This window comes from Vidua macroura, chromosome 10, assembly GCF_024509145.1.
Source record: "Vidua macroura isolate BioBank_ID:100142 chromosome 10, ASM2450914v1, whole genome shotgun sequence".
Classification (NCBI taxonomy): domain Eukaryota; kingdom Metazoa; phylum Chordata; class Aves; order Passeriformes; family Viduidae; genus Vidua; species Vidua macroura.
Window position 1 is genome coordinate 634,972 of NC_071580.1, and position 11,903 is coordinate 646,874.

The 11,903-nt window shown below is 53.3% G+C and overlaps 1 protein-coding gene and 1 long non-coding RNA gene across 3 annotated transcripts; one reads left to right on the forward strand and one right to left on the reverse strand.

Moving 5' to 3' along the window:
* Window positions 1–1,133: 1,133 nt before the first annotated feature.
* LOC128812166 (uncharacterized) lies at window positions 1,134–2,505 on the reverse strand. The gene is made up of 2 exons (XR_008438633.1): window positions 2,139–2,505; window positions 1,134–2,041 (listed from the first exon to the last, which is right to left on the reverse strand). It is a non-coding gene; the product is annotated as an uncharacterized LOC128812166 (long non-coding RNA).
* A 1,684-nt stretch (window positions 2,506–4,189) lies between these two features.
* RAP2B (RAP2B, member of RAS oncogene family) lies at window positions 4,190–10,010 on the forward strand. 2 transcript variants are annotated; one of them, XM_053986410.1, is made up of 2 exons: window positions 4,190–4,637; window positions 9,638–10,010. In XM_053986410.1, the coding sequence occupies exons 1-2, from the start codon at window positions 4,324–4,326 to the stop codon at window positions 10,002–10,004; spliced, it is 681 nt and encodes a 226-aa protein (XP_053842385.1). In that variant the 5' UTR covers window positions 4,190–4,323; the 3' UTR covers window positions 10,005–10,010. The 2 variants fall into 2 exon arrangements, with proteins under 2 accessions (XP_053842385.1, XP_053842386.1); XM_053986411.1 differs by lacking the exon at window positions 9,638–10,010 and having other exon boundaries at window positions 4,190–5,193.
* Window positions 10,011–11,903: the final 1,893 nt, after the last annotated feature.

Consider the following 11,903-nt stretch of genomic DNA (forward strand, 5'->3'; position numbering starts at 1 on the left):
AGGGAGAGCAGAGTCCTCCTGTAAAATCTCCCTCCTCACAGTGGGACTTGGCAGGTCTCAGGAGGTGACACATCCCTCTGCTGGCACTGACCCCACGGCTCTGAGCGTGCCTGTGCACCTCTGAAGAAGATGCTAGAAGGTCCCTTCAGGGACACCAGGAAGATTTCACTTCTCTTCTCTTACTTTTCTTCATTAAATCTTGTGGTCATCAGGCACTGACAAACTTTCAGGGTGCTTTTAGATATTGCACCCGTTCCTGATCTAAACCCCCCTTGTTTAATCTTGGCCTACCAAGCACAACACATTAAAAAATCCCACCACAGCCACTGCTTTACTTGCACAAAGGATCTCCAACAGCAGCAGCTCACAGCTCGCTCCCTAACTATGCAGAGAAATAACCTCAGCCTGTACGAGCAGTTTTACTGAACCAGCAGGGTTACTCAGCACAGTAAAAGCTGGTTATGCATGTAAATATTGTATGGTGAACTGCTTAGTAACCAAATTTATGCTTTTCAGCTGATTTTTGTTTTGGCATTTTTAAGATAGCACAAAATCATCCTGAAATTGTTTTTAAAATATGCTTGATCATTTTGAAAATCAAATTAATCAGCCAACTCTGATGATTATATTTTGCCTAGACTCTGCTGCACTGTCATGCCTTCATGTTGCCCAACCAGAGCTTGTTTCAGGAAAACATTAATTTTTTTTCCTGAAAATCTAAACCACTACCATTCACGAAGCACAACCACACAATGCAGTGCACGCTTCATAATTCAAATATTATGTGCTGCATCCTCTTGTGATTTATTTAACTTCTGTGTCCAAACCCTCAGCCAGGGATTTTCAAACTTTCCAGCCCGCAGATCCCTCAGTGGTCTGTAGCCATGCACCAGAATTCATTTCTAAGAAAACCAGCCTTGATTCTTTCACTTACTTCCCACAGACTCCCTGCACTGCAGACTGACTAATTACCTAGGGCTGGCTGGTAACATGAGAGATTAAATTAATACATGCAGTAGGGCACTGGTGCTTGAGAAATTCTATTCCATATTTAAACTCAACAGCATAAAGATTGTTCCTTTGAACACGACACATTTCCTTCTTCAGAAACAGCAGCAATCAGTAGCACAGTGTAGAACTTAAAAATGGAGAGCAGTTTTATTCTGTCACTGAAAAAAACAACACACACCACAATCCAGCAGTGAGCTGGGATTCAATAGATAGGATTTAAACCAACATTACAGTCTTTATAAAATTGGCTACTGGCATGCTGGGAGTAAGTGTAATGTGAATAATTCAGATGTGGGTTTGCTACAGAAGTGATGAAGGTGAGCCCCCATCATACCCAAAACCTGAGCACAGATCAAGAACATAAAATATTTCTGCAGTGACACTGTGGCCTTCCAGCAATTCTTACAGCTGCTTTTGAAGAGAACTTTGCCAGCCCGTGACTGATTTTGGCTGGCTCAGACCAAGCTGCTGATGTGGTGGCTCTGCTCCCAGAGTCCTTCGAGGAGGGGGAATCAGATGGACAGAGGAAGGAACAGCAAGAACAGTGCAGAAATGGCTTAAAAGCTCCCAAGGGAGCTCAGTTATTCAGTTTCCAAAGGATGGGCTAAGCAGCCGTGGAGACACAAGCCCCAGAAGAAGAGGCTGGAAGCACTCAGAGATCTTGCTCAGCGTTTCCAGGGGCTGCAGCACTGCTCTGGGGAACCAGGGCCCAGAGTCTGCCACGAGGCAAGGGTTACCTGGGCAGGGAACAGAGGGGACCAAAGCCCAGCCCCGGGCTGTGATGGGAGATGAAATTCCTGCTGCACCCCCAGGCCGACCTGCACAGGAGCCCAGGGCTTTGGAGGTGCACCTGGTGGAGTCAGGTGGGGCCTGCAGAGCAGCAGCCCTGACACACCTGGGCACACTCAGCTACCAGGGCTGCACCCACAAAGCACACAGGTCACATATTGAGCAGAGCTGTTCCAGAGCTGTTCCAGAGCTGTTCCAACCACTGCCCCTTCCACGGCAGGGCTGCTGGGACACAGCGCGTCTGCTCCTCGGGAGAGGTTTCATTTGCAAAGATTTACACACCAGCAGCACAGGGGGGCACTTGAGCTCCAGGGGATCAGCAGGGCTGCAGTACTCACCCCAGCATCGGTGACCACGGGCGTGAATCCCCACAGCGCTTGAATGCTGCAAAAATAGAATTTAGCCTCTGTGAAAACTGTTCAGGAATAAGAGAACATTATTTACAAAGGTTATGTCAAATCCTTTAGACTTTGCCTGCCCCAAGCGCTGTGTTTAGATTAGGCTTGGAAACAAGGTGTGGTAGAAAGGATCTAAATGTCACCATCATGTGAATAAATACTGAGAATTGGAAAGAACTGAGCAAGATGCACCAGCCAAGACTGGAGGGTGCCAAAACAACTAATGACACTTTCTTGCAAGGAGTGTCTAATAGAAAGTCCAAGGGACGACTTCTACAAAGAGTGGCACGTCGCCAGTCCCCGTGACTCAGCCACGCTGCCGGTCACGGGCCACCAAGTGCAAGCAGCCTCAGCATCTGGCAACGGCCGCATCCCCGGCCCGAGCCACCAGTGGCTCCCGGCTCGGCAGCGTGGGGAAAGCGGGACACGGGGGGGTGTCCTGGCGGGCTGCCCCGAGCCCGGCCCGGGCGGGGCCAGCGGGCACGCCAAGCTCCGGGGCCAGCGGGGCGGGCAGGAGCCGCGGGGCACCCCCGGCACGGCACGGCCCGGCCCCGGCCCCGGCTGCACGCGGCGACAGGCGGGAGGTGCGAGACACCGACAGCGGGCGGGGACACCGGCGGCAGGGGGACCGGGACGGTGGCACCGGCGTGGGGCACCCGGGCTGCGTGCGGGACCCCCGGGGCGGGAGGGGACGCGCGGCGATCCCGATCCAGATCCCGGTCCCGATCTTGACCCCGATCCCGATCCCGTTCCCGATCCCGTTCCCGTTCCCGATCCCGGTCCCGATCCCGATCCCGTTCCCGGTCCGGATCCCGTTCCCGTTCCCGTTCCCGATCCCGATCCCATTCCCGTTCCCGTTCCCGATCCCATTCCCATTCCCATTCCCGGTCCCGTTCCCGTTCCCGATCCCATTCCCATTCCCGGTCCCGTTCCCGTTCCCGATCCCGTTCCCGCTCCCGTTCCCGTTCCGGATCCCGTTCCCGATCCCGATCCCATTCCCGATCCCATTCCCGATCCCGATCCCGTTCCGGATCCCGTTCCCGATCCCGATCCCATTCCCGTTCCCGATCCTGTTCCCGTTCCGGATCCCGATTCCGTTCCCGATCCTGATCCCATTCCCGTTCCCGATCCCGTTCCCGATCCCGATCCCGATCCCATTCCCGTTCCCATTCCCGATCCCGATCTCGTTCCCGATCCCGATCCCGATCCCGATCCCGTTCCCATTCCCGATCCCGATCTCGTTCCCGATCCCATTCCCGTTCCCGATCCCGTTCCCGATCCCGTTCCCGATCCCGTTCCGGATCCCGATCCCGTTCCCGATCCCGTTCCCGATCCCGTTCCCGATCCCGATCCCGTTCCCGATCCCGATCCCGATCTCGTTCCCGATCCCATTCCCGATCCCGTTCCCGATCCCGATCCCATTCCCGTTCCCATTCCCGATCCCGATCTCGTTCCCGATCCCATTCCCGATCCCGTTCCCGATCCCGATCCCATTCCCGTTCCCATTCCCGATCCCGATCTCGTTCCCGATCCCATTCCCGATCCCGTTCCCGATCCCGTTCCGGATCCCGGGCGCGGCGCGGCCCCGCGCCGGGGCGGGGTCACACAGGCGGGGTCACACAGGCGGGGTCACACAGGCGGGGCGCGGGGCGGGGCGCGGAGCGCCGCTCGCCGCCGGCAGCCAATGGGGGCGGGCGGCGCCGCGCCGCAGCCAATGGGCGTGGGGCGGGCCGCGCGCCGCAGCCAATGGGCGTGGGGCGGGCCGCGCGGCGCAGCCAATGGGCGGGGCGGGCCGCCATGGGCCGCGGCCGCGCTGTGCCGCCCCGCCGGGGCCGGGGCCGGTAACGGCAGCGCTGCCGCCCTCTCTCCCTCCCTCCTCCCTCCTTCCTTCTTCCTCCCTTCCTTCTCCTTCTTCTCCTCCTTCTCCTCCTCAGCCCCTTCCTCCTCCTCCTCCTCCTCGGCGCTGCCCGGCGCCGGGGCTCTCCCGGCGCCGCTCCGCAAGGCGCGGCCGCCGCTTCCCCGCCCCGGCGCGGGGCCGTCCCCCGTCCCCTCCCTCCCTCCCTCCGCCCCGTCCCCGCCCGCCGCGGCAGCCCCGAGCGGGAGGCGGCGGAGGGAGGCGGGAGCCATGCGGGAGTACAAGGTGGTGGTGCTGGGCTCGGGCGGCGTGGGCAAGTCCGCCCTTACCGTGCAGTTCGTGACCGGCTCCTTCATCGAGAAGTATGACCCCACCATCGAGGACTTCTACCGCAAGGAGATCGAGGTGGACTCGTCCCCGTCCGTGCTGGAGATCCTGGACACGGCGGGCACCGAGCAGTTCGCCTCCATGCGGGACCTGTACATCAAGAACGGGCAGGGCTTCATCCTGGTGTACAGCCTGGTGAACCAGCAGAGCTTCCAGGACATCAAGCCCATGCGGGACCAGATCATCCGCGTCAAGAGGTACGAGCGGGTGCCCATGATCCTGGTGGGCAACAAGGTGGACCTGGAGGGCGAGCGCGAGGTCTCCTTCGGGGAGGGCAAAGCGCTGGCCGAGGAGTGGAGCTGCCCCTTCATGGAGACCTCGGCCAAAAACAAAGCGTCTGTGGACGAGCTGTTCGCCGAGATCGTCAGGCAGATGAACTACGCGGCGCAGCCCAACGGGGACGAGCCGTGCTGCGCCTCCTGCGCCATCCTCTGAGCGCGGCGGCGGCCCCGCGCCCCGGCGGGCGCGCTCGGGGAGGCAGCGGCGCGAGAAAACGTTCGTCGTGTTGGAAATGTGGCTTTTCTCGGCATGTGCGTTTCGTCCAGTCTCGGTCATGGCATATTTCCTGTCAGCGTCGGCGGCGGGCGCGGGAGCAGCCGGGTCCCGCCGCCCGGGGAGCGGAGCCCAAACTTCCCGGGGAACCCGCCCCGGGACAGCCCCGGGACAGCGGAGCCCGCAGCCCGGACAGCCCCGGGACAGCCCCGGGACAGCGGGGCCCGCAGCCCGGACAGCCCCGGGACAGCCCGGGACAGCCCCGGGACAGCGGGGCTCGCAGCCCGGACAGCCCCGGGACAGCCCCGGGACAGCGGAGCCCGCAGCCCGGACAGCCCCGGGATAGCCCCGGGACAGCGGAGCCCGCAGCCCGGACAGCCCCGGGATAGCCCCGGGACAGCCCCGGGACAGCGGGACCCGCAGCTCGGCCAGCCCTGGGACAGCCCCGGGATAGCCCCGGGACAGCCCTGGGACAGCCCCGGGCCAGCGGGACCCGCAGCCCGGACAGCCCCGGGCCAGCCCCGGGATAGCCCCGGGACAGCGGGACCCGCAGCTCGGCCAGCCCTGGGACAGCCCCGGGATAGTCCCGGGATAGCCCCGGGCCAGCCCCGGGCCAGCGGGGCCCCGTCCCGGCGCCGCTCCCGCCGTCTCTATGCAAGCGGGAGCGGTGCGGGGCCGTCCCGCCCGGAGAGTTGCACATGGAGCGGGGACTGTGACCCGATCGGTGCTGCCAGGCTCGGGGCGCCGGGCAGCGCCGCCGATTTCCCTGGAATAATGCTCTATTTTGTTTACCTGCTGTATCGGATGGGAGTTTGCAGGAGAGTGGTAGCGTGGTGGTTTTTCTCCTGGTTTCATTTGTTTGTTTGGTTGGTTTTTTTTGGGTTTTTTTTTTTTGTTTTTTTTAATCAGCTGTGAAAATGTTACAAATCTGCACAATTTTTAGGTGTGCGTGTGTGTGTGATTTCGTTGTGGTTTTGGTTTTTCCTTTGGCGGGGTGGGGGGGCGGTGGTGCTTTTTTTTGCCGCGGGGTTTTGGATTTGGGTTGGCAATACCTGATTTTGATGACTAGCTCTCTCGAGTGCAAAGACTTCCCATGAGTGATGCAGGGCCATCGGCAGCCCTGTGTCTGTAGAGTGCCTTCAAAACTCAGCTGTTCCAGCCGGTGCCAACCTGTGAAAGCTCCACAGAATCCCATTATCTACTACTCCAAAAACTACTTAACAGTTTCCTTGCAGTAATCACTCCGAGCAAGCCAGGACAAAAGGGCCTATTGTTAGTGGAATTTATTTCTTATTTCCATCCGAGCCTTTTAACTGTTATTTCCATGTCTTGCAAGTTTGGGCTTCATTTACTTCAAATTTACAAGAATTTAACCTTTTGGGATTTTTGGGTGGGGGGACTTTTTTTTTTTTTTTTTTTTTTTGGTTCTATTTCCCTTTGATTTTGTCATGGGATGTGCCTCCAGCCAGCAAAGAAGGAAATCTTATTGTTGTGATGTACCAAGAAAATTCTAACAACTGTCATTTTAATTGCAGACATGCATTGAAGAGATGTCTATCCATTTGAAGAATTTTAATACAAATGCTGTTTTTTAGAAAACAACTTTGTGCATTGTTATGTATCACATGAAACACTGACTTTCACAGAGGCTCTTAATCCAGATTTATGTCTCAGCAGCAGTGCAAGGTGGAGGGGTCGCTTTAGCTAAGAACAGTGGTGAAAGAAGGCAAACACAAGATTGCCGTTTTACCTGATATTTAGCCCTTTTTGATGCGGGCTTTTGCTTGTATTCAGGTCGTGGCCCAGTGTCTGCCAAGCTGTGGGAAGAAGGCTGTGCTCAGCTTTAGGGAGGCACGGTGGGCTCACTGCAACAGGCCCTGTAAGATCAGGCCCCTTCTCCCTCCTGGAAGCAGCGTGGTTTACTGGGGTGGAGTCCTAAAGGTCAATTGTTTTTGAAATTCAAACTTCTGGTCTCACTGCATTATCACTTTAAAATGATAAACCAGGCCTTTTTGTTTTCTGGTTTGCAGAGGGGCTGGGCTGGGAGGAAACCTGTGCCTCCCATCAGCTGGAAGATCCAAGGGGGGTCTCTACCTGTTCTCTCCCTCTCTTTGCCCCTTCTTTAAAGGTCTGCACACAAAACCTGCAGCTCCCTTTTCCCTTTCCCCCCCTGTCCCAAGAAGTCTTGACATTATGTTACATCTCAAAAACAAAGGTTGAGATGTAAAGGGGTTTTTAATCAGGCCAACTGAAAAGTCACTGCCATGATTGCTCTGTGGTTCTGGTAACTGCCCCTGTTTTAAGCAGGAGAACTTTGTGCCCCAGCCCTGGGGGAGCAGTGTGCAGTGCCAGTTTGTGCTACGTTTTGAAATGAAAATTGCCATTTGTGCTGTGGTCACAATTGGATACTTTTTGCAGTAACATCAAGTGTCTACTGAACATCTGTGAAGCGTGTTTCCCCTGCCCAGCCCCGGTGTGTGCTTCCAGCAAGGCCCTGCTTGTTGCAGGAGTGGGGCTGTGCCAGTCTCAGTGACAGCCCCAGGGAGAAACAGAGGCTGGAGGAGGCAAAACAGTGCTGGGGCCCTGCTGCTGCCCGGGCTCTCCCTGTGACAAACACAGCAACCCACCCCCGTGCTTAAGTGAGGCTTGAAAACCCCATTGCAGCTCATCTTCCAGGAATTCCTAAAAGTTCACTAGAAGCCAGAGGACTCCCATGCTGGGAATAACACTGACAGAAGGGGTTACTTTTGACCCAAGTACTGCATTGAAAGCTAAGGAAGCCTGACTGCTGCCACATCTGCAGCTTACAAACTGCATGTCTGATGTTAAAAAAAAAAAATAAATTTACATCTCAGTTACTGCCATGGTTCAATCTTGCCTTAAATTCAATGGGAATGTACAGTTTTTAGCACCCACCAGGCCTTGACCAGTGCATTGACAGCAGCTTGATCTGGTTGATAAAAGCAGGAATTTATTGTGCCCTCCCAGGAGCCAGCAGGTCCCTCACGTTCCCCAGTGCCTCTTTCCCCACTGCCTGAGGAACAAAGCAAAAGTGGGGGTTTGTAGCACACAAAGTGCAGCTCTGCTCAGCCTGGCAGAGCAGCTGGGGGCAGCCAGCTGAGCTCTGTGCTGTGCTGGGCCTTCCAGTGGTGCATTCTGGTTTTGGCCAAAAAAGCTGTATGTGTTAAACAGTGAAGCATTTAAGCAGCCATGGCACTGTCTGATCAGGGTTTTGAATGTATTTAGGCATTCCATGTTCTCTGTGACTGCTGAGGACAGTACAAAGTGCAGAGCTCAGTAGTCTGATCTTCCAAATACTCTGAAGTGTTTTGGTGCTTGTTAAACATAGGCCTTGTCTATAAAAAGTCTGAAAAAATCATCCTGCTTTAACTTGACTGAGTGATGAAAGCTATATTAGCTTCGACACTTGAGGGAAATGTTGTATCAATCTAAAGGTACTCTTTATTCCTTTTCCCTGTGGGAATATGTTACACCCGTGTCAATACAGAGGTGGTATATCACTCTTTTCACAGTGAGAATTGCAAATATTTACTTGTTTTGGAAGAAAAATTACATTCCCGGCCAAAATACTTCCTGACATCGCAGAAGTTGTGTAAACAAGGCCTTGGTTTAAGGCTGGTCTTGTGACCACATATTTTGCTGTACATAATGATTGTATTTTTAAAAGTCTGAGCTTGTTCTGTTGCCAGAGTGTGTCTGGCAGCCCGGTGTCCGTGACTGTAACCGTGCTGTGTGCTGCTGCTCAGCCATGCTCAGCACTCCTTGCTCTGATGGTGCTGCAGCTGATGTGGAACTCTGTGGCTGTGGGATCCTGGTGGTTCTGCTTCTCTCAAAAGAATGTACGGCAAGTTGTTTGCAAAGGGCATTTTAAATAAAGGGCAGCTGGCTCTTTATGACTTCCTCACTTGGGTACTCATTGTGTGCAGGTGTTGTTCGGGCTCAGATTTCCTCCAGGAGTGACAAAATGCAGAAACTTGCATGTTCTCTCAGAATTTTGTGCTGAAAGGGGTGGCACAGGTGCACGGAGCACGTGGATGGCTCCCACGAGGTACATGGAGACCAGCTGGAGCTCTGCTGCCATGGGAGCTCTGGCCCCAGACAGGTTTGTACAGCAGCCCAGGCGCGCTCCTGAGAGCCTCACTGCAGCCCTGGGCAGAGCTGTTCGTGGTCTGCCGAGACCTGAGACTGCTCTAGGAGCAAACTGAGGGGTTGAGCTCAGTTCCAAGGGGAAAGGGTTTTAAATATTGCCATTCACAGCTTACAGCCTGTTCCTACAGTGTTTACAGCCTCGTGCAAAATGCGTGTGTCAAAGACTCTCCTTCCTGTCACATTGCTGCAACAGTGTTTGAGAACCTCCTTTTTGCAGGAATCCAGCATCTGCCCAAACTGTAGAACTCTGTGCTTGGGGCTGACAGTCTTTGGTAACCATGTGTGCAGCAGATGAGAGGGGTTTGAGAACAAACCTTCACTGCAAAAAGCAAACGGTGTTCAAGCGAGTTGTAGTGATGAGAAACGGAGTGCAAGTGTGTTGGGGTTTGGGGCTTTTTTGTTGATTTTGTGTTTTAATTTGTGTTGGGTTTGTTAGTCTGTCATCAGAAATCCTGCTGTGTTTCCCAGGGAAGAGTCAGTGTGTGTGTGTGTGTGATGTGACTTCGCTGGAATCAGAATTCCTCCCTTTCCACAGAGGATCTCACCTCAGTGACCTCAGCTCTGGAGCATTCCTTATGGGACAGTCCTTATGGGACAGTCACTGTGGTGCTGAAGGAGCCCCCAGCAGAACCTGGCCAAGGATGATGAGCAGAGATGTTCCTGCAGGAAGCTCCAGAGCAGCCGTCGCGTTTTCTCTGGGGCTCTTCTCAATTTCTGAAGGGTACAACTGCTCCAGCCACCACCGGGGCTGCTTCGTGCTGTCCATGCCAGAGGTGCAGCTTGTGCATAAAGCAAGATCTCAAATCCTTCATCTGCACCATCCAGCAAGTCCCAGATCCCACCTAAACCACTGCCAAGTTAGAAGGCAGTTAACCATTGCGAGTCATTCAAGTAAACCTTAAAATATTGAAAGCAGCTGTTCTGTATTGACTCTGGTTTTTTGTTTTGGCAGTCTTGGGTCTTTTGGAGGTTTGGGTGAAGAGCAGACTGATCAAGAAGCCATAGCTTTGTTTTGTAGTCCTTGACAGAGAGAGATTTTTAAGAAAATGGTGCCTGACATGTAACTTCAGCTGCAGGGATTCAAACCCCATTTATTTCTACAAAGTTCTGTAAGGGAACTTTATAAAAAGTGCTTAGTTAATAGATTTGATGTCCAGGTACAGGCAGATCCCAGATGTTTCTCCTCTGCATGCCAGACCAATAACGATTGTGCAAAAAATGCTGCAGCAATGGGACTGGATAGAATGATCAAAAACTGCTACAGTTTTTGCCTTTTGATACAGTCATGTTCATTTCTTGCACTAGGGTGAACGGGGATGTTTTAGGTTGCTTTTGAGGATGGTTGTAAATGGACTTCTGGGTGAAAATGAGCTGAAATCGAAGTTGGCTGTTCTTTCCTCTGAATCAGGTGTTGCAGAAGGTACAGGTCAGTATTTATAGCAGCTGTCCCTTCCCAGTTTCTCATTTGTGGGTACGTTCATCTAATTCTTTGTTTCTATAGTGTTCCTACAGTTATCCCAATTTCAGCAATCCAAGGGACATGCAGAGAAGTAGCTTGAAAGAGAAATCCCTGCAGATATTCCAAAACCACTTTCTGTAGAAGCATAAAATAGGTACATTTTGGGGATCAAAACTGCATGTTTCTGTGGTCCTGGAAAACACAAAATATGTCCTGGAAAACACAAAATATGTCCTGAAAAACACAAAATGTGTCCTGAAAAACACAAAATGTGTCCTGGAAAACACAAAATGTGTCCTGGAAAACACACAATGTGTCCTGGAAAACACAAAATGTGTCCTGGAAAACACAAAATATGTCCTGGAAAACACACAATGTGTCTTAACTTCCTCTGCTGGGCCATGGTGCCTTCCCAGCTGTGCTGCCTCGGCTCCTGGGGTGAGCTGGGGCAGGGCAGCAGCACAGGACTGATGAAATCCTGGCTGGGCAGGGTGGGATCTGCCAGGGAGCACTGTGGGGTGGGTTGTGGGGTGGGGCTGGAGGCAGGACTCACAGTGCCCGGTGCCCCAGGTGCCAGACGTGGTTGTGTGGCAGGCAGGGAGCAGGATGTCTTGCTGGAAGCTGGGGAGATGGGCTCCATTCTTCTGTTTTGGGTATAAAGCATCCTTTTGTGTGTGTATTATGGATTTACTGGGGTTTTTTTCCCCCCCCCTTACATTGCTAAGCGGATTCAAAAGTGCAAAAATCATTTGTACAACGTGTGTTCTCCACCAGGGATGAGTTTGATGTTTAGACTGAGCTTCCCTACACCACTAATCACCAAAATCTCTTTTAAGCTGTGTGGAACTTTATAGTGATGATTGTTGCAGTGTGACTCAGGGGTTTGGGAGCTGTGAGTGCTGAAGGGTGAGATGAGTGATCATTTTATCCCCTGAATGAACTGCAGCAGTACCACAGACCCCCTCTCAGATGGGGGGGTTGCTGCCAAGTTTACTGCTGGTTACCAAAGCATGCTAACAAAGTGCTGGAGCCATTGAGTTTCCAATGTTTGCAATCTTGATTTCCCTTCTTTTTGGGATACTCTGCTGCATCCCAGATTGGCTGTCTATTTTCTGCTGGGTTTCTTGTTTCAAATGTTGTGTTTGTTTTAGTGTGGGTTTTGCTTTCCTTTTGGATCTTTTGTTGGATCTTTTGGTTTCTGCTTTAATTAAAGGAAAAAGTAGAGAGGAGATTCACATCTGAGCTGCTGTGTAGCACAAGCTGCACAGATTCCAGAAATACATGCCATGTCTCCACATATTTTTGCAATAAAGTCTAAGGAGAACACTGCATGTTTAAGGTA

Bases quoted from the DNA above. Each gene is read 5' to 3' on its own strand.
- RAP2B (XM_053986410.1), top strand. From the start codon at position 4,324: ATGCGGGAGTACAAGGTGGTGGTGCTGGGCTCGGGCGGCGTGGGCAAG. The intron at 4,638-9,637 runs GTACGAGCGGGT...CCCTTTCCACAG, and splicing joins CAGATCATCCGCGTCAAGAG to AGGATCTCACCTCAGTGACC.